The 20,622-nt window shown below is 52.3% G+C and overlaps 1 protein-coding gene across 3 annotated transcripts in view; it reads right to left on the bottom strand.

Moving 5' to 3' along the window:
* Positions 1-20,622, bottom strand: part of FOXP4 (forkhead box P4) — a 54,710-nt gene that overhangs the window by 32,903 nt on the left and 1,185 nt on the right. For all 3 annotated transcript variants that reach the window (XM_025383810.1, XM_025383811.1, XM_025383812.1), the window contains exon 2: positions 1,897-2,116. In XM_025383810.1, coding sequence (XP_025239595.1) covers positions 1,897-2,100 — 204 coding nt within the window. In that variant the 5' untranslated portion in view covers positions 2,101-2,116. The remainder of the gene's footprint in view (positions 1-1,896; positions 2,117-20,622) is intronic.

Genomic DNA, 20,622 nt, shown 5'->3' with positions numbered 1-20,622 from the left:
TTATTTGTGAAACAGATATAGGATTTTCCAGGACTGTGGGATATTCCCCAAAACAAACAGGAATAACTGGAACGTGGAATATAGATGGGAAAACATGGCTCATGTGCAACGCAGAACCAAGAAACCTGATCAGTACAGACAGTTCTGTCTTTCCCCACCCCAAACATTTCCCCAGTTATCCAGAGAACTGTGTTCGCTCTTCACTTTCAGTAATTTTTTAAAAGAAACTTTCCAGTTTCAGCACTCCCCAACCCCTACCGCATTTAAAATTTTTCATAACTCTGTCTGCACAGTCACAGAGAGGGAAGAGCTGGCCATACAAAATGGGTGGTGTTGGAGATTTCTGGTGGGGTGTGTTTTGCTATTATGTTGGTAAGGGGTAGGATTTTGCCCTTTAACCTTCTGTCTCCAGCAGATGGCACACACTCTGTGGGTCTCTTCCCCAGGGAACCTGCTTAGGAAGGCTTGGGAGATGCCAGCGAACTCCTGAAGACTATCTCCCTGGGGAAGGGAGTCAGGCCCTTCCCTGCTCTAGCCTCCACTGCTGGCAAGAGAAAGTGATTTTTGAAGTCCTCTGTTCTGTTCACATCCACATCGACAAGTGAGCTGCACGTGCTGCACACCCAAATTGCATCTGATCCCAACAACTCTGTACTTTAGGTGCCAAGGAGGCCAGGGCTCAGGTAGGCTCATGACTTGGTCAAGGTCATGCCACTGGTTAAGGGGCTGGCTGGGACTTAAATCAAGTTTCTTCAATTCCTGCTTTAGCGCTGGCTGACCAGCTCCATGCAGGGCAGTCAGGCTTCTGATGGTGTTGCCTCCAGTCTGACTTTTGGCTCCAACGAATATGATGGGAAAAGGCCCCTTAGGGATAATGAAGTTGGGCTGTGGGAAAAGGAGGACAGAGTCCCAGGGTGAACTTGGGAGAGACGGCAGGGCCATGGAGGCGCACATGAGGGCATTGTGGTACATTCATGTGTGCATGCATGAGGCAGTAGTGGGGTACTGAGCAGGGAGGTACACGCAGAGCCCTGCTTCTCCCTGTTCCTAGCAGACCCCCACACCCCAAGGGCCAGCACCACCAGCAGTGATTCCAGGAGCAGAGTCAAAACAGAGAAAGAGAATCCCAAGGCCAGGGCTGGCTGGGCAGGTTCTCCTCAACTTGTTGAGCATGACTCTCCTTTTTTCCCCAGGTGGGACCAGGACATGAGGCCCCTGCTCTGTCATCACCCAACCAGATCTAGACCCATTCTAGTGTCTCTAGATCCTCAGAGAGGTTGGTTTTAAACTCCTGAACTCTGCACTTCGGGGTGGAAGAGGAAATAGAAGACACAGAAAGAGGTTCCCAGTTTGAGCCCTAAAAATGGAGGCCTGTGTTTGCCTACCTCTCTTGGCCTTTACCCAGCTGCCTGGGCCTCTCTTCACTGCTTGAAATGGAGGCCCAGGCTGACTCAGGCAGATAATCTTTTGCAACAGAAATAATGTGAAGATCCCCGTGTGCACAGCAACCTCTTAACCCTGTTCATTTAGCTAGTTTCCTAGCCAGTGTGCAGGTGAAAAGTGGAGTGCCCACCAATCCAACATGCCAATCTCAAGCCTGCTGCCCAGGTGTGTGTCTGTCTCTTCTTATTGGCATTTCTGGGACAGTTTCAAGCCTCATGATCTCAGACCTCTGAGTCCCACTTCTCTCTCTTGAAAACGCTGTGGTAGCCCAGGCTCAAGGTGGCCACCACAACGGGTGGGTGGACAGGGAGTCCTTGAAAGCTGGACTGTCTTAAGAACGGTAAAGCGATGCTGCCTGGCAGGGAGTGGTGCTCCAGCAGCCAGGATGAAGTGGAATGCGGCCTAGTGCCCCCTCTCCCATTCCCAGATACCCCAAGGCGCACCAGCTCCTACCTGTTGCTGCTGAAAGTGCAGCAGCTCCGCGGGGCTCATCTCACCATTGCTGTCTGCACCTGTGGTCATGTCCCTGCCCGTGCCACTTGCAGTTGTCCCTGTGGCCCCACCACTGCTGCCATCGGTTTGCCCAGAGAGGCTGCCCACACCATTCTGACCGGATGGAGCCGACCTGATTGTCTCCGAGGCAGATTCCACCATCATGTCGCTCTAGTGGTACCTGGAGGAGGAAGAGAGACCCAGGGGAGAGGCTGAGGCTGAAGGCTGAAAGGGCAGTGACTGCTGACCCCCAAAAACACAACCATCGCCACAGGAGCAGTTGGGCATCTACTCCTTCTCAACTTCCCAGAGGCTGCTCCTGGGATGCCTGATGGAGTATGGCCCCTCTGGAAGTCCCCCCAGGTGAGGGGCGGCTCCACATCCCCCACCATGTGTTCTTGACTTCTAGGAGACCTCGTGCTGGGGTGGGGAAGGGAGGAGATAAAGCCCTTGCACTGCCCCTCTGGGTGGGGATTTTTTGCCCCAGTTGAGGTTTTGCACTGTTTATAATAATGACATGAAGAAGGGCTCTTTTTTTTTTTTTTTTTTGAGACGGAGTCTTGCTCAGTTGCCCAGGCTGGAGCATAGTGGTGCGATCTTGGCTCACTGCAGCCTCCTCCTCCCGAGTTTGAGTGATTCTTCTACCTCAGCCTCCTGAGTAGCTGAGATTACAGGCGCCTGCCACCACGCCCAGCTAAATTTTTGTGTGTGTGTTTTTAGTAGAGAAGGGGTTTCACCATGTTGGCCAGGCTGGTCTCGAACTCCTGACTTCAGGTGATCTGCCTGCCTCAGCCTCCCAAAATGCTGAGATTATAGGCATAAGCCACAGCGCCCAGCCCCCGTCTGGGTCTTAAACCTACACCAACAAAGCAAAATCAAAAGTTATTCACTAGGAACCCACTAGATTACTGCCTTCCTACCCCCACCTGAAATGGACTTTGTGTTTGCTCCCATCCCAGGCCACAGAAGGTCCAAAGCAACAATTATTTTTTTATAAAAAAGGCTGCCACTTGCCCAGCACCTACTGGGAGCCAGACACTGGTCTTGGGCATGGAGGTGTGCAATGAAGGAAGACCTGGTTCCACTTTCCATCTTCCATTTTAAAGCCCTCAGCCTAGCACCTGGTCAAAAGTAGACACTCAGTAAGGTTAACTCACTCTCCATAGGAACCATGATTTCTCCTCCTGAGAACTGTGGGAGAGAGTTATCACGCCAATTTTACAGATGGAAAAACTGAAGGTCCAGAGAGTTAGGTTACGTACCCAAGACAAAGAGTCAAGGTCTGGATCCCCTGACCCCAGAAATGCCTCTCAAGGAGTGGCTGAAACATCCCCTCAGAAAGAGACGGTAGGTGTTTGGGATGGCCAGGACAGTGAGGAGGAGGAGGAGGCCTGAGCTGCTTTTTATAACTCACAGAGGTTACAACAGCTTTTTAAATTTAATTTAATTAATTAATGTATTCATTTTATTTTATCTTTTTGAGACACAGTCTCGCTTTGTCACCCAGGCTGGAGTGTAGTGGCACAATCTCGGCTCCCTGCAACCTCCGCCTCCCGGGTTCAAGCAATTGTCCTGCCTCAGCCTCCCGAGTGGCTGGGACTATAGTAGGCATGCAACACCATGCCTGACTAATTTTAGTAGAGATGTTGGCCAGGCTGGTCCTGAATTCCTGGCCTCAACTGATCTACCTGCCTCGGCCTCCGAAAGTGCTGGGATTATAGGCATGAATCACTGCACCTGACAAGGTTCCAATACCTTTAGTATGAAAAGCTGTTCTCAAATTCTGGGGGCTCCCCAACTACCTCCGAGTCACAGTCCCTTGAGAAGAATATGGATTTCAGTCAAACAGGTCAGACCATGGTTGGTATCTACTACTGATTTTTGATCCATCTTAAACTCCCCAGCCCTCAGATTCCTTGTCTGTGGTAGGACAATGTTTCTTGGCACCTATGGGAGATTGGTTCCAGGATCCCTGTGGATACCATAATCTCCAGATGCTCAAGCCTCCCAGTTTGTCCTGCAGGGCCTGTGGATACAAAAGTTGGCCCTCCCTATCTGTGGGTCCTGCATACTGCAAATACCGCATAGTATTTTCCATCTGTGGTGGATTGAATCCACAGATGTGGAACCTTCGGATAAAGAGAGCCAAGTATATTTCATCCCGACCTCCAAGTCTTTTGAGGGGCAAATAAAACATGCACACAGCACCTGACAGCACCCCCAATAATGATCAGCGCCTTCTCCACCCACCCTAATTGTAAGGGTGAGGACATTGAGACCCAAAGAGGTCAAGGACTTGGTCCAGATTGCACAGAGATCATCAAGGGAGAGAAGCCACATGAACATTTAGCAAGGCCCATGGAAGCCAGCCAGTTTCTTTCCTCCTGATTTGATCTCTTTTGGCCTAGGCAGACCCTATAACCACATGGTCTCCCTGACTCAACTGACAGATGAGGGCCTTGTAGGTAACAATGAGAAACTGCAGAAAGAGACTGGACTGTGATTTCTCTAGTTCCTTCCCCCAAGGCAGCAGCTCCCCAAAGCATTTCCTCCCACTCCCAAATTCTCTCCTTTCACTCCAGAAGAACTCTTCTCCCTCACTCTACCAAGCCATTTGCTCAGCTTTCATCCTGGCTGGATGCAGAGTGGGGAGGAGACAGAGAACTGCAAGGGGTCCACAGAAGCCACATCCCTGTTCCTGTGGCCCATCTTCATCCGTGACTCTGGGTGTCACTGTCCCAGTGAGCCTGAGTGGCCTCCCGGGTGCCCTGTATTTGTGAATTTCTCTGTATGTTTCCAAGGGCTTGCTATTCCCCCAACCCAGCTGCTGCTCCACTCCTAAGTTCTGAGAGGAGCTGGGCTGGAGTAAGGGCAGGATGGGAGTGATGGTTCGGAAGAGATTGAGCACTCGGTCTCAGGCCTTAATGGCCATGTCAGCCTGAGGGCTAGTGGCGGTGAAATGATGGATGGGGTGGGCACCATCCTCCACTTGCCACAGCACAGGGCTCCATCATCCTCCCCTGAAACCACCCAGCCAGCAGCACCTTCCCCCACTTGGGCCTGGGCCTCAGTTACATGAGGGGGATGGGGAGACAGCAGGGAGGGGGCCTCTCCCCCAACCCTGGCTCTGCTGGTGGTGGAAAGCAGCTGCCCGCTCTGATTCCAAGTCTAGCTTCTCTGAGATCTGAGAACTCCTGGGCCCCAGGGGACAAAGACCAGAGCCTCAGGGGTGTGTATGCATGCAAAGGAGAAAGGAAAGAGAATCTGGCAGTTACTTCCCTGGGGTTAGGGAGAGTGGCCCCCTTCCAACACTCAAGGAATACCATAAAGTTGCAGATCAGACAGTAAGTTTGGAAAAAGAGAAAAAAGGGAGGAGGAGGTTGCAGACAGAGGTACTTCTTTCTTTTCTTCTTATGGGGGGGAGTATAGAGCGACACCCAGTGAACAACATAATTGCTGCAATGTGGTGTATAATAATAGCTATTCAGGGGCTGATCATTCATATTAAACAGGGTGAAGCAAGCCTCTCATTTGCATGCTTGAGATTATATGCATTTGAAAAGTCATTTCCGCAGGGTGTATGAATGGCATTAATTCCCATGTGGCATGCTCTGTCCCCTCCAGGGTCTTTACCCCACTGACACACACCCATACGCCTCTTTCCATGCTCCCGCCCACCTACCAACATATCCCCGAAACCTGCAACACAGGCACACCCAGGTGCTTTCCGAATTCTCACCTCTGCCCTGGGATAACTGCCCTCCAAGGATGAGCACACCAGCAGCCGCATGTCTCCTGCCCATCTCTCCACAGGGTGCCGTGATAGCACCAGGGTGCTCCCTGCACTGTGGGCGAGCAGGCTCTGGGTGCCTGGGACCCAGTCAGCTAGAGACAGGATGGGGTAAGGTGATAGCGGGAGGCCTTGATTATCAGTCCCCTGTAACTACAAGGGTGTGGGGTGTGGAGAAGAAGTCAGTGTCCACAGGAGCCTGAGCCCTGGCTAGGGGAGCAGGCAGGGACCTGGGCTCAGCCACACACCATGGAGATTCCTCTGCCTTCCCCTTTCTCTGAGCCTCTATTTCCCATCTCTATATGAATAGGTGGTCTTGAAGGTCTCTTCTCACTCTCAGTCTGGCATGTGGACATGAAAACACAGTATTTCAGTGAATACTGGAGGCACTGACAGTCTGCTGGAGTCACAGCCCGGTCCCTTTCACAGTGGACTCCACCCAGTGTAGACCTGAGCTGCTTCCTCTGGTACCAAGGAGCAAGCTCCAAGAGGTCCTCCTTTCTTCTCCACATACCCCTATCCTCCCAATCCATGCTCCTCCCCCAGCCACCAAGGTCCTCAGCAAGGAGCAGCTGAACACCTGTGGAACAGTAAGGCAGAGACTCTGAGAATTAGACCATCTGGTTTCTAGGCTCAGCTGTGTGACCTTGGGCAAGTCACTGGGGTGCTCTTTCTGCCTCCATACAGTAAGGTAGGGGTTGGCCAGGGGTCTAAGGTTCGCTAATACTGGGCTCTTATCCCCCACCCCAGACTTCCCATACCCCTCTCCTACCACATGTTGGGGGCAAATGGAGATAGCACTGGAGGCCGAGTTATCTTGGCAGGTCCAGGATTTGTCTGAGGCTCAGGTCCTGCACTTAGGCAGGACCTAGTCGCCCAACTCGCAGCGTTCCCCGTGGGGGAGCCAGGGCACCTCGGAGCCTATGTCAGGCCTGAAGGCTCCTGCAGATGCCGTCGGAAGGAAGCTGGGTCAAAGCCGCCGCTGCCTCTTCCGCTCTGGGGGAGTCTGCGGGCCGCTGGGGACTCCCACTTCCCCGGAGGCTCCTGGCTCGTCAAAGAACCTGGGCGGGTGAGTACGCAACAAGGGACGCCCCTGGAACTCTCCGGAGACGGCCCCGTCCCCTCCCTGGCCGGAAGTGATGAGTTCCACCTACCTTGGAGCCAAAGGGGGGACCCATGGGCTGGGGTGCTTTTGGGGAAGGAGAAAAGGGACTGGGAGCCCCACATGCGGAGAAACCTTTTGTGCCTTTTCGCGGGCCCATATGGCATAGCGAGTATTAATTACCGTCGCTTTTTAATTAACAATCGCTTAATCTGAGCCGTAACATTTGCCATGACACCCTGCGCCTCGCCGCGAACCCGCGCCGCCCGCCCTGCCAACTCATCAATTAATTTTTATTGACGTTTTCTTCCCCAAACAGGCACAATACCAGGGTTTTCCAATTAACACCTCTGCGATCTCTAATTAGTGCAATTAACAGACTGATGGATGCCCGGAGTTTACCCGCGGGGGAGGGAGAGAGGGGCGGGGCAGCCCCCAGCGCGCTCCTGGGCGCGCGTCCTGCCGGGAGCACACGTGCACGCGCAGCTGGAGTGGACATGCGGCCTCAGTTCTTTTTTTTTTTTTTTTTTTTGAGACGGAGTCTCACTCTGTCGCCCAGGCTGGAGTGCAGTGGCCGGATCTCAGCTCACTGCAAGCTCCGCCTTCCGGGTTCCCGCCATTCTCCTGCCTCAGCCTCCCGAGTAGCTGGGACTACAGGCGCCCGCCACCTCGCCCAGCTAGTTATTTTTTTTGTATTTTTTAGTAGAGACGGGGTTTCACCGTGTTAGCCAGGATGGTCTCGATCTCCTGACCTCGTGATCCGCCCGTCTCGGCCTCCCAAAGTGCTGGGATTACAGGCTTGAGCCACCGCGCCCGGCGGCCTCAGTTCTTAAGGGATACACGGATGGGGAATGACCACAGGTGGCCCATACCCAGAGCAATGGTGGCAGTTGGAATTTAAATAAGGTATTGTTTCCAGTTCTCCGGAAACCTATAATCTAGTCTGGGAGATAGCAGGACGCGAACCAGCTGACAGCCTGACCCTGGAAGTTGGTGTCTAGCCCCAGCTCTAACACCAATTTACTACTGAGTGACTTGTGTTTTTAAGGGGGAGGGGGGGAGTCTCACTTTGTTGCCCAGGCTGGTCTCCAGCTTCTGGGCTCAAGTGATCCTCCCTCCTCAGTCTCCCAAAGTGCTGGGATTACAGGCCTGAGCCGCCGCACCTGGCCTACTGAGTGACTTGGAGCAAGTTGATTCTCCTCTTTTCTCCTCTGTATAATGGGGAGAACTGGACTAGATGTAACCATCTATTTTATAATTTATAATTCCAACAAAGATTAGGAAGCAGACTGCAGTAAGAGGTAAGATTTCTTAAAATACAATAGCACGGAGTAGAAGGTGAGAATGATGGACCACAACATTAAATCAGGGGTTGCAGACCTGAGTGCATCAGAATCACCTTGGAGAGCTTGTTAAAACACAGGTTACTGGGCCCCAGTAGAAGTTTCTAACCCAGTAGGTCTGGAGTGGGCCTGGGAATCTGTATTTCTAAGAAGTTCCCAGGTGATGCTGATGGTGGTTGTCCCAGGCAATGGGGCTCCAATGATGAACAGTAACTTTAGTTCTGAGTTTCCTGATGGGCAAAACTAGATGATATATCTGCAAAAGCCATTCAATCATTCAACATGCATTTAGGGCCCCATTAAGTGAAGCACTGGGGATCTACCTGAAGGAAAGTGAAATGTGGGCCCTACTGAACGAGGCAGTGCAGCAGTGTCTTTAGATGCTCTGAGAGCTGTAGGTAAAGGACTCAGCAAGGGCAACTGGTAATGCCGGAGGTCCTAGCCCCTTCTCTTTTTTTCTAGATAAAGCTGGCACTTGTTTTTCCTCAAAACAAGTTTCCTAAAAACCAGTGGGGCTTTAGCCATGAACAAAGTCATGCTTCTCTCTCCTCCAGTGGTTGGCCAGGAGCATGTTTCATCAGCAATGACCCTTCATCCATTCATTGGTACAACCAATATTTAAATACCTACAGTGTGCCAGGTTCTGTGTATGCAGACTTCAGCAGAGCAGGACACAGGCCTTGCTCTTGTGGAGCTTATGTTCCCATGAAGAGGGTACAAATGTTAACTAAACACATAAGTAAATGGAGAAGCCTACTAAGTCAGATACATTCTGTCAAGTGTGGGTACAGGAAATAAATGGGGATCTAACATAAGCGGAGAGGGGCAGGGAAAGTCTCCTTTTCCCAGGAAAGGGCATTTATGCTTAGATATGAAGGCTGAGTAGGTATTGGCCAAGCAAAGTATACAATGAATGCAGGGCAAACATATGCAAAGGCCTTTATTTTACAAAAGAAGGGTCATCAGTTTCAGAGTTTTCCAGAACTAAAAGTCTTTGAAATACATACATTTCTAGATTATATAAAAAGACACACATGTGGATACCAGAGCACAAGGATGTCTTCTAGTTCCTTCTTTCTCTATTTGTTTCTTTCTAGCTATCCTGCTATATCTTACCTGTGTCAAGAGATATAAAACAGAGGGCTTTTCAGAGCAATGAGCCCTGGCCCTAGAAGTTTAACTGCAGGATGCTTCCCAATCCAAAGTCCCAGGGACTAGCCTCCCCCATTCAGCCCTGGCCCCAGAGGCCCAGTGGCTTCTGGCTTCAGGCTCCAGGTAAGGGGAGGGTTCCAGGGCAGTGGCCACTTGGGGCTTCTGGCTTACTTAGCCAACCACTCATTTGCCAGATGACCTGCTAACCCTTCCTGGCTTCTTATTACCTTTGTGACATTCTGGACTGAGGTCACCAGTCTGAGCCTTGGTTTCCTTATCTGTAATGTGAGGTTAATGCCAATACATTTTCCTTCCAGGGTTGCAGTGGTATCAAATAAGACACACTGCATGAGGAAGACATTTAGAGAAAGGTAGTTACTATAATTATGGGAGTCCAGAAAGTCCTGCTACAACCTACCTCTGAGTGGGCTATGGTTTAAAAATTGATCCCACCCTGCTCTCCCAGCCCTTGGGTCAGCACTTGAAGAAAGTGAGGCAAGACCCATGGGTTAGAATGTGGCTATAGCTCCAAAATAGGTCCTGAAGCCAGAGCTGGGTGATGTGAGTCATGCACTGCTTGGCTCCCTGATCATGCCAGCAGTTTCTCTCCCCAAGCACATGGGACTCTGTGAGTTCCAGCGTAGGCTTAATCCCTCTCCAAGCCCCTGCCCTCCTTTGGCACTTCTCATTGTGTGGGTCAGAGGCAGGCACCCTGGGCTTCCCTCTGTACCCCTACCTCTGTCTGAGTTCCTGGCCTGGGAGTCTCCCTAAATGACTGTGATATCCTAGAAGCCACCTACCTCAACTCTAGGGACCATTCAAGGCCTCTCAGCACACTTCGGTGCTCAGAGGAGCTCAGTACAAGTGGCAGGGCAAAGACATTCCTATCTGAAAGCCTCCAACAAAGCCTTCGATTTGGAAGGTGAAGCTGCCATCCTGTGCTGTCTGTTCCAGGTCCTCTCCCAAGTTCCAACTAACTTTGTTTCTGAATCCTAAAAGTAAGAGACATCCTGGTAGAAAATTTTGAAAAAAAGGAAAAAAAAAATAGAGTACTCATAATCCTACCCCACAGAGATCTAGCCCTTTGGGATATACAGCCTTTCCAGTCAATCCACTCTCACTCTCTTTTGGCATATAAACATCAAAAAAGTGAAATTGGGGTCATAATCTGTACATGGTTTGAATTTTCTTCTTTTTCCACTCACCACTTACTATCATAAGCATTTCCACATGCCATCAAATATCTTAAGCAAGTTTCTAATGGTCACACAGTTGCTTGAATGGGCCGCATGTTCCAGAATGTATTGAGCCAATCCCCTAGAACTGGACATCGAGGCTGTTAGCTATGTTTTACTATGACTCTGCAGTAAACACCTTTATGGGAACAGGATACTCTACATTTTTGACTATTTGCCTAGGATACATGTTTAGAAGGTGGAACTGCATATTTTTAAGGTTCTTGATATATTCATTCCCAAATTGATGCCCATAAAATTCATACCAATTTTGTCCAATTCTCCTTTAACAAGGCAGCCACATCTCATAAGACTCTCGGGCCCTAACCTCTTTAGTGATTTCCCTCAACTCTCCTCAGCTCCTTCTCCAGGAGATTCTCAGAGCCCGAATAAGGCATTCGCAACTCAACACTATAGGCCCTATCAAGTCTGGGTGAGTTCCCTAAGGTCAGAGTGGGGCAGGGAGCCTTCACCTGCAGCTGATACTGAGCACAATGGGCACTGGGGTTGGGGCAAATGGAGGTGAGTAAAACGGAGACCTTGCTTTTGCAGGGCTTGAAATGGAGAGAGGAGAGACTAATGGGCAGGTAAGCTTTCCTTCTAAACATCAGAATCATGTGGGGAGCTTTAAAAAAACAAACCAACCAACCCATACCTATGGCCCACCCTAAGTCAATTAAATCGCACTCCTCAGGGAATTGGACCCAGGCGTGGATTTTTTAAAAAGCTTTCCAAGCATTCTAAATTCCCAGTGCAGCCAGGATTGAGAACTTCCATCTTACACAACACACACAGCTTTACAAATGTTATGTTAGACACTGGGGACCATGGAGCCTGGAGGGAGTAAGGGGTGCTCCGGAAAGGCTTTCTGTAGGAGGTGGCTTCTGAGCTGAGCCATGATGCAGCAAGGCCTTGGCACACAATTTGTGAATATATTTTATTGTTAAAAACCATTCGACTGCCAGGCGCGGTGGCTCATGCCTATAATCCCAGCACTTTGGGAGGCTGAGGCGAGCAGATCACGAGGTCGGGAGATCGAGACCATCCTGGCTAACACGGTGAAACCCCATCTCCTAAAAATACAAAAAATTAGCCAGGCGTGGTGGTGGGTGGGAGAATGGCATGAACCCAGGAGGCGGAGCTTGCAGTGAGTGCCACTGCACTCCATCCTGGGCAGTGGCAGACGGCGACACTGCACTCCATCCTGGGCAACAGAGAGAGACTCCATTTCAAAAAAAAAAAAAAAAAAAAAACATTCGATTCACAGAGTCCGCAAGAGTGCTTTTCTACAGCCTCTCCCTCCTCTCTCCCCCCATGCAATTTTGCGCTCATTTTGACAGAGGATGGAACCACACTTCAAAGATGCCAAAGACTTGACAAGGTTACCTGACTGCTAAGTGGCTGAGCCAAACTGAAACCAGGTGGCTCTTCTGACTCCTAAACCAGTGCTCCTCTCCGCGTCCTAACTCCCCGAGTCGCTCTGGAATCCAAGCCTTCCCTCACCCCTACCACCACCCTCCAGCTCACCTTTTACTGGCTCCAGCCCTGAAACGCTCCCACAGGCCCTGGCAAGGTGGCCTCCCTCAATACCCCTTCCTACTACACAGACCAAAAAAAAAGAATTAACAATAAAGGGGGAAAAAAAGAAAGAGAACCAAAGATCCCACTCCATCTCATTAAGAAAGTAAACATAAGAGCCATCTAAGTGTCTAATTAAGCTTCTAATTAGTCCCTGCTTGTTACTAATGCAAATTAGATTACTCCGCTTAACTACAGCATGTCCACAACACCCTTGTTAATTGCGGCCTTTTGAAATTAAATTACTCCCTAATTAGCATATCAAAGCCATTGATTCGGAGCTGGGAAAGATGAGGGCAAGAGGAGCCGAATGCCAAGTTTGGTTAATCAGAGACGGCTAATTAAATAGTGACGTCTTACGTGGGGGGCCTGCTGGTTAAGGGGTAGGGGCAACTCGCCCAGGGCCTGAATGGCCATCTGGAGCCTGGTTCTGGTAGTGCCTTTGGCACCAGGGTTTCCTGTGGGCACAGGAGGGGCTCTAGTGGGCCTGGGACAAACCACTGAGTATGGCCATTTCTGGGCCTCTGGCTGTTCTGCCCAGCCTGCTCCAGACATGCCTTGGCCCCTCCCTTCATTTCCCCAGATGTAGGGGGCAAGTGATAACTTTATCATAGAGGGGCTCACCCTGTCAGGGATGGGCTGGTTTCATCTTGAAACAGGCCCCCGGAGACACAAGGGCTTATGGTAAGAAGACCTAACCTCTATGGTAGAAAGAAGGGAAAAAGAAACACCCACCACCATCACTTTTTTTTTTTTTTTTTTTTTGAGACAGGGTCTCATTCTGTGTGGCTCAGACTGGAGTGCAGTGGCGCGATCTCGGCTCACTCACGGCAACCTCTGCCTCTTTGGCTTAAGTGAACCTCTGGTCTCAGCCTCCCGAGTAGCTGGGACTACAGTCACACGCCACCACACCCTAATTTTTGTATTTCTTTTGTAGAAAGGGAATTTCACCATATTGCCCAGGCTGGTCTCAAACTCCTGAGCTCAAGCGATCCTCCCACTTTGGCCTCCCAAGTGCTGGGATTACAGGCATAAGCCACTGTGCCCATCCCACCATCAGTTATTAGGTAGCTGCGTGGGAGTAAGATTTGGGTCACGGTGTCCTTATAGGTCCTCTCTGAGCTCTTCTTGTATACTTCTTGTACAGACCCTGCAGAGTCTTTTTTTTTTGGAGACAGAGTCTCAGTCTGTGGCCCAGGCTAAAGTGCAGTGGCACAATCTCGGCTCACTGCAACCTCCACCTACCGGGTTCAAGCAATTCTCCTGCCTCAGCCTCCTGAGTAGCTGGGACTACAGGTGCCTGCCACCACGCCCGGCTAACTTTTGTATTTTTAGTAGAGATGGGGTTTCACCATGTTGGCCAAGATGGTCTTGAACCACTGATCTCAGGTGATTCACCTGCCTCGGCCTCCCAAAGTGCTGGGATTACAGGCGTGAGCCACCGTGCCTGGCCAGACCCTGCAGAGTCTTTCAGACACTGTCCCCCACTAGATTTTCCTTGAGGAATACTGGGGACAGGTGAATCTCCACATCAAAACTGCTAACCAAAATGCCCTCAGGGGCTAGGCTGGTCACTTAGGAGGCCAGGTGAGGAGGGCACAAGGAGGCAGGTGTCACTCAATCCCAGTCCATCCTTTCTACACAGAAATGCAGCTTCAGTGTTGAGAGGGCTTGGGTTTTTCAAAAGGAGCTGAAGTGGGGATATTTATGTGAAATTTACCATTGTAATGAACTGTGTATGGGTCAATAAAACTCAGCAGGGATGAAGTTAGTCCATTTGTGACCTCAGCCCTTACGGCCAGCATTTCAGAAATGCAAGTTCCAGTTAACTGTGACTCAGGGCAAGTCAGGTAACCTCTCTGGGCCCAGGTCCTTCACCTGTCAAATGAGAGTGATCATTACCACTGCTTAGAGAATCTTTCAGGGTTGTTGTGGGGATAAGAACAAGGAGGCATGTGAAACTGCAAAACACAGTTCCTCAGTCAGGGCCTGGTGACTACCTAGCTCTACCTGCCACAACGCCCTCCCAGGTTTCCTAATAGGGATGTCCTGTTAGAACTTTTGTCCCCCATCTTCCATGCAGGGGGCAGACCAAGGGCTTCCAAGTGTCCTTGAAAATGCTGAGGGCTTGTTCCTGCAGATACCTGACCTGACTGCTGGGAGGCTTGGAGGTACCACACACCTGTGCCCTCTGCCCTGCATTTAATGGATCAGCTCTGGCAGGGTTAACAGTTTCTGAATGGCAAAATCCTGAGGGTTAAAAGGTCCCTAGCTTGGTCCTTCTATACCTCCCCTGTTCCCAACTAGGGTGGAGTCTGTTCCCAGCTCTTCCTCCCTCCCCTAGTCCTGCTCTCTAAGTTTCTCACCAGTAGCCCCTGGAGCCCACAGGATCTCGGCCAAATTCCCAAAGGGTGAGATTCTGTTTACTTAAGGAGAGATCAGACAGGGTCCAGGGGAGGGGAAGTCCTCCTGCCCCCACCCCAGAAAGGGCAAATCCCAGCCAGTATCCAGTCCATGGGTATCCATCCAAGCCAAACTGGGCAAAGAGGCGCAGAGCAGTGGTTTTATTTTAGAAAATAAGTGCAATTAAAAGAAAGGCGGAAGAAAAGGAATGGGGGAGGGGAAGGCTGCCCTGGTGTGAGGGGGAGGGGGGACGGCGGCGCACAAGGGCCAAGCTGAAGCCCGCCTCGCCTCGCGGAGCTCTCTCCCAACGAGATTCAATTAATTGATAACATGAGGCATCAAATTAATTTCTGGAGGATGTGAGATTCTGATGAAGGGAAATCTCGTCGATGGGGATCGGGCAGGAGGGGGCAGGCAGCACCCCTTTTAATCAGGCTCCACTGCCTAATTGGGAAGGAGGAGACTTGCAAGGGTCATGGTGTCCCCTGCCCCGAGCTCCACAGCTCCCCTTTCAGGAAGGACCCATGGAAGCAGTAGGCTCCCGACGCCCTTGGAACAAAGAGGGTGTGCATTGAGACCTTCAGGTCTCTTCTTGCCTGGCTCCCAACCCACAGCTTCAGGATGGTGAGCCCGAGGACGTGGGGCTGCAGGCACCCTCTTCACCCACTGTACAGTTAGGAAAACTGAGGCCCAGAGAGAAGACGGGTCATGCCTAAGGCCGAAGAGTGAGTTAGGAAGTCGGCAGCAGTGGGCTTACCAGGGCCCCTCACGATGTACCCGTGTGGGTCCAGACCATTTAGGCCCAGACCCACGAAATCATCTCTGACCACAATGGGTGGGCAGCCCTCTCTGTGGCTAAAAACTGCCATGCTGCCTGAGCCGTCCCCTCTTCCAGTGTTTCCGGATCCCCAGCTGCCGGCCCGAGCTGGCCCAGCTGCAGTTATTTTCTCTGTGTCTGGTGAGTGCCGAAAAGCCCTTGTGTTACATCACTGTGCTCAGGTCTCAGACATGCAGAAGCTTCCAGCAACCGGAACTGATGCGCTCAGTTAAAAAGGTAAAAGCTCACTGGGGGAACAATCCAAAGCGAGTGCTCAGCTGGGGAGGGGGAACAGGTAGCTCTGGCTCTCTGGGAAAGAAAGCTCAGAGGCTTCCTGAAGGAGGGATTCTCTCAGTGCACCAACTCTACACTCTCTGCATGGCCTGACTCTCCAGCTTCTCCAGCTCCCATCCAGAGATGCAGCCTCAAAAAGCCTGGCGCTTTGCTCTGAGTGCTCACAGCTGCAGCCCCTCGCTGGGTCTCCCACAAATCCTGACGTTTCATATCTCCCCAAAACTTGCCCCAGTGCACCCCTTCCTTCCAGGATGCGGATGTGCACCTGCAGGGGAACCCCGAAGGAAAGGAGGAAGTACACCGCCACCCTCTTTTGGAGCAACTTCTTTAGGCCTGAGTCTCCACAGAAATGTTCTCCTAGAAAAGTAAAGCCAGCCGGGAATGGAATCCAAGGAAGCTCCGCTGAGGAGATGAGAACGGAAACCACCTCAACCTCCCACCCTCTGCCTCCCCACCGCCCGGTTTCATTTCACACAGGGAGGCCCTCCTAAGGGCCCTCTGGGCGGCAGACATGTCCTGTCTCAGCTGGGGGTTTCAGGACCCACGCCGGCTCAGGTGGCCAGTGCCCACAGATCTGTGCTCCACCCTTTGCTCCTTTTCTGATTTTCCAAGTTGCACGCGAGTCACCCCTTCTCTGGGTCCCTTGCGCTGTGCCCTTCACCACCCTGGCCACCAGCACACAGTAGGCGCTCCACAGTGTTCTCCACAGTGTTCGTAGGATGGATACAACTACCGAGTCCCTGGCTCCATTCCCTAAGCCACCTCGCCTTCAAGTCACCAGCATTTTGCCACCCCTTTCCTGCTAGTTAACTTCTGCTCCCACCAGTCCTGACTACCTTAACAAATGCCTAATGGTCTCTAGTCCACATACTGTTAGTCTGAGAAAAACCCACCATGTCGCCCCACTTTCCATTTACATGGTAGCCTGGGTCACAGACCATCAGAACTGCAGCAGGAAAGGAAACACCATTTACCTCTACCTTGCACTATCAATTGGCTCCACCCACCATCAGGCCTGGCTGTGGAGGCTCCAGTTGGCCAGAGGATGGGGCCCAGGGAGGTGGGCAGAGCAGCTGGGATTCAGGGCACAGGCGGTTGTATGGCTACCGTCCAGACGGGAAAGGAAGGTGCAGGGCTGTGCCAGAGGGACAGTCGGGAAAACACCCTGGTCTCAGGAGGGATCCTGGGACCAGGATCAAGGCAAGGAGGGCATTCGCCAGGCCCAGGCCTGCCCAGCCCGGGCGACACACCACAGCAACACTGACTCCACGGCCCAACACCTGCAGCCCTGTCCAGATGTGTACCTTTTGTGCCAGGAGCTCTTGTTTTCTAGCTCAGGCAGGTGTGCCCTGCGTCCAGGCTCTGCAAGGGCCCAGGAGCAACATCTCACAAGATCATAGCATCCGAAGTGGCAGAATTTGGAGGAAAGAGGGTTCCTGCTGTGATCCCGGCTTGGTGGAACTGGCAGTGGGCTGAAGGTGTGTATTTCCACAGAGAATCCTGGGAGGCAACGCTGAAGGCAGCCAATAACTTCAGGCTCAAGGGGAGTTTCCTTTTGCTTCTTTGAGATGATCCATTCAGTGATAGCTCCCAAATTGGTCTGAGACTTGCTGCCAAAATCTTCCATAAGGACAGGTAGGCTAGGGTTTCCAAACCCTAAAAATCTCCCTTTCTGGAGAGAGGGGTTATCAGTCATTTTTCCTCTTCGCGTTCTAGGGAATTCTCTCTCCCATTTATGTGTCTCTCACAAGAACCTCAGGAGTGCCTGGGGAATGGGGAATGCTCCAGGGTTGTGTGCAGGTGGAAACACCAGATTCTGAACCTATAGTCCCCCTCCCCGCTTAAAGGGAAAAGAGAAAGGTGGCCTTCACACTAGAAGGCAGGCGGCCTAGGCCAAGCTTGTGGAGGAGGGGGAGGAGTGGCAGCTCCTCCCATCCCTTCCTTTCTCCCTTCACTACAGCATAGGCTCAAGCCCTACTGGTTGTACTGGGAGTCAAGGACCCCGTATTTTAGTTCCAGCTCTGCTACCATGTAGCCGTGTAACCTTGGACAAGTTGCCTCTTCTCTCTGGACTTCATTTTCCCAACCCATAAAATGAAGATTAATACTTCAGTATTTCCATATTCAATCGACGTGTGGCCTGGCAGTGCTAGCAAATTATTAATAAAAGTCATCCCTTGATCAGTACTACCATGTGCCCAGCACCGTGCTAGGTACTTGACATCTGCTTTCTCATTCGACTCCCAAACGGAATCGCTATGGTGGGTATTATTGACCTACTTTACAATGTAAGAAAATTGAGGTTCGAAGAGCTTAATTAAGTTCCCCAGAGTCCCATCTCTACTGCCAAGTCCCAAAGCCTTTTCCACTCTGACACATGTTCTGCCCTGGGGAGGCCTCAGTTCCTTGCTCTGGGTTCCAGAGTTCTAGAACCAAATCTGAGGAGGCCATTCCAGCCAACGGAGCCTCAGAGTCCTGTCAAAAATAGTACCTGCCCTGCCTTGGTCTGGGGAAGCTGGATTGTGGTAAGATCTGCAAGAAGGGAAACTGTGAGGAGTTTCTTGGATGGAAGAAATTATTATTTCACACAGTGTAGGCTATTCAAAAAGTAAAGACATTGTGCCTGCTTAGGATGGGACTGGGGGGCTTGCACTGTGGCTAGAGAGACACAAAACCGCCAAGGCAGTGGGGTAGGAAGGGTTAAGATGCAGGGAGGGCTTCCTGGGGAGACGACCCTTCCCTCCCCTTGCACCTCACACCTCTCCTCTGAAACAGACACCCTGTTCCCATCCTTCTCTCCCCGATGTGACATCTTACCTGTCTCTCCTACCCCAACAATCTGAGATCCAGAGAGCAGACTCCAGCCTTCACTGCTTGGGTACCCCAGTACTCAGCCTGGGACCTGCCCAGGCAGAGTAGGGGCTCAGCAAACATTTGGGGGAATTACTGAATCAAAAGCAAGACTTCCTCTCCCAGTCCCTCTACTTCCCTCCCACCAAGGAAGAGGCATGTTTGGGGTAGGGGCCCGGCAGGATATGCACATTCCTGGCAAGAAGCGACCTACCTGCCTACAGCCAGAAACGAAGGTTTTGGCTCTAAAGGCAGAGGAAGGGGGCTGGGGGTGTCCAGGTGTGAGGAGGGTCCCTACACGGAAAGGGACAGGAGCAGGTCCCTTTGTAAGTGGTACCCGTTGCAAGTGCTCTGGCCCTGGCGTTCTCCAGCACTGGGGTCAGGTCTTTCTCTCCCCAGGGCTCAGGGTTCCCCAACTCTGTAACTCCTGGGAAACCTGCCCAGGACAGGGAGAAGCACAGAAAACCCCACCCAGGCGCCCAGCCCTTAGTGCCAGGAGAGGTTACCATGGTCTCCCAAACTTAGTAGCAAGGCTGGAGCCAGGATAAAGTGGGTCCTGAGGGTCCCCCAGGAGAGATTCAGCACTCACCCTGGCCCTGGGTGTGGAGGCTGGGAGGGGGCAACCACAAAGCCACCTCTTCCCCTTGCCACTTTGCCCCACTGACTAGAGTGTGAGTGACTCCCCCAACTCAGTTTTCGGAGAGTCTGAGATTGAAAGCGCACCATGGAGCCAACAATTGTCCAGGTACCAAGAGCAGAGCCTCAGTATCCTCCCTCCAGCCACCAGGTAACAGAGCCCCAAAACCCTGAGGCAAAAGTTTCTCAAGTTGAAAAAAAAAAAAAAAAAAGGCCTTCAGACTTCCCTACAGCGGTTTTCCGCGGGGGCGGGCAGAGGTTTTCTGAGGCCGTGGCTCCCCTTCAGGCGGCTGGGTCCACTGGGCCCGGCCTTCGGCCCCTGCACCTACCGGCTGGTTCACGGGGGGGCGGAGGGGAGCTCAAAATGCCCGGTGCCCGCAGGGCATGGCGGTCAGAGGGGCCGTTCAGCCCTGGTTATCTGAGGAAAGCGAGCTTCTGGGTTCGGCGGTGGGACCGGCACAGACCTTTCCGCAGCTACAGGCCATACGACAATCCCGCTGCTCTTTCTTTCTGCAGGCACTCGGGTCAGTCCTACCAACTGCCCCTCAAGTTGTGTGTGCTGCCCTAACCCTCAATCCCAGACCCGACACAGTGCGTGCTGGGACAAATCTAGACTGCCCTGCAAAACCGGGGTGAAGATGCTGAAGTTCAGGTAAAAACCCGCATTGGCCAAAATGCTCCCGGGCTTTCTCGGGAGCCACCCGAATGGCAACTCCAGACTCGGGTTTGCTTCTCCGGACTCCTCACCCCCTGTCCCCGGCTCCAGGCGCCGCCGTCAACCTGCGGGGAGACTAGGCGTTGGGGTGCTAGACACGCGGTGATCTCCGGACGCCCGAAACGCCAGGCGCCGAGTGAGCGAGGAAACCAGCCGGGAGGGGGCTGGCCAGGGAAGCCAGGGAGCAAAGGGAAGAGCGGGGCGCGCTCTGGGCTCAGGGTTCCCATATCCTTTCCCCTTAACCTAGGATCGGGGTGGTTCGCAGGTGTGTTCACGAGGTTGCCCCAATTGGGGGACAGAGGGAATCCGCCGCTGTCTGGGCCTCTGCCTCAAAATCCGCATCCCGCGAAATTACGCGGTCCTTTACGCGGGCGGTAGGGACCCCAGGTCGCATTCTAGCGCCACTGGCTTGGCTCTAATGCAGCCCAAGGAAGTTTGTTTGGCGTGGATGGGGAGCCCGAGGCTGAAGCGCCGCCGGCCAGAGAGGTGCTGAGGTTGTCCAGGGGAGATACCTGACTCCTCAGTTGGGAGGGGAGGTCCTATTCGGTCACTCCGGGCTCCTTCCCTGGTGGCCTCCGGGCCCCCCGCGGCTACCCTCTTCTCCCCCTACGTGGTGAAGCGGGAGCTCTTTCTCTCCACAGCGGGTGAGTAGAGGTGTCAGCCAGATCGTTTCCCCACCCTCCACCTCCGGCGCACAAATCACAGGGGCCATTTCCAGACGCTCTCAAGTCCCCAAGAAGTTTTCCGCTCTATCCCCGAGCTGACTGAGCAA

This window comes from Theropithecus gelada, chromosome 4 (assembly GCF_003255815.1).
Source record: "Theropithecus gelada isolate Dixy chromosome 4, Tgel_1.0, whole genome shotgun sequence".
Classification (NCBI taxonomy): domain Eukaryota; kingdom Metazoa; phylum Chordata; class Mammalia; order Primates; family Cercopithecidae; genus Theropithecus; species Theropithecus gelada.
This window is presented reverse-complemented; position numbering and strand designations above follow the sequence as displayed.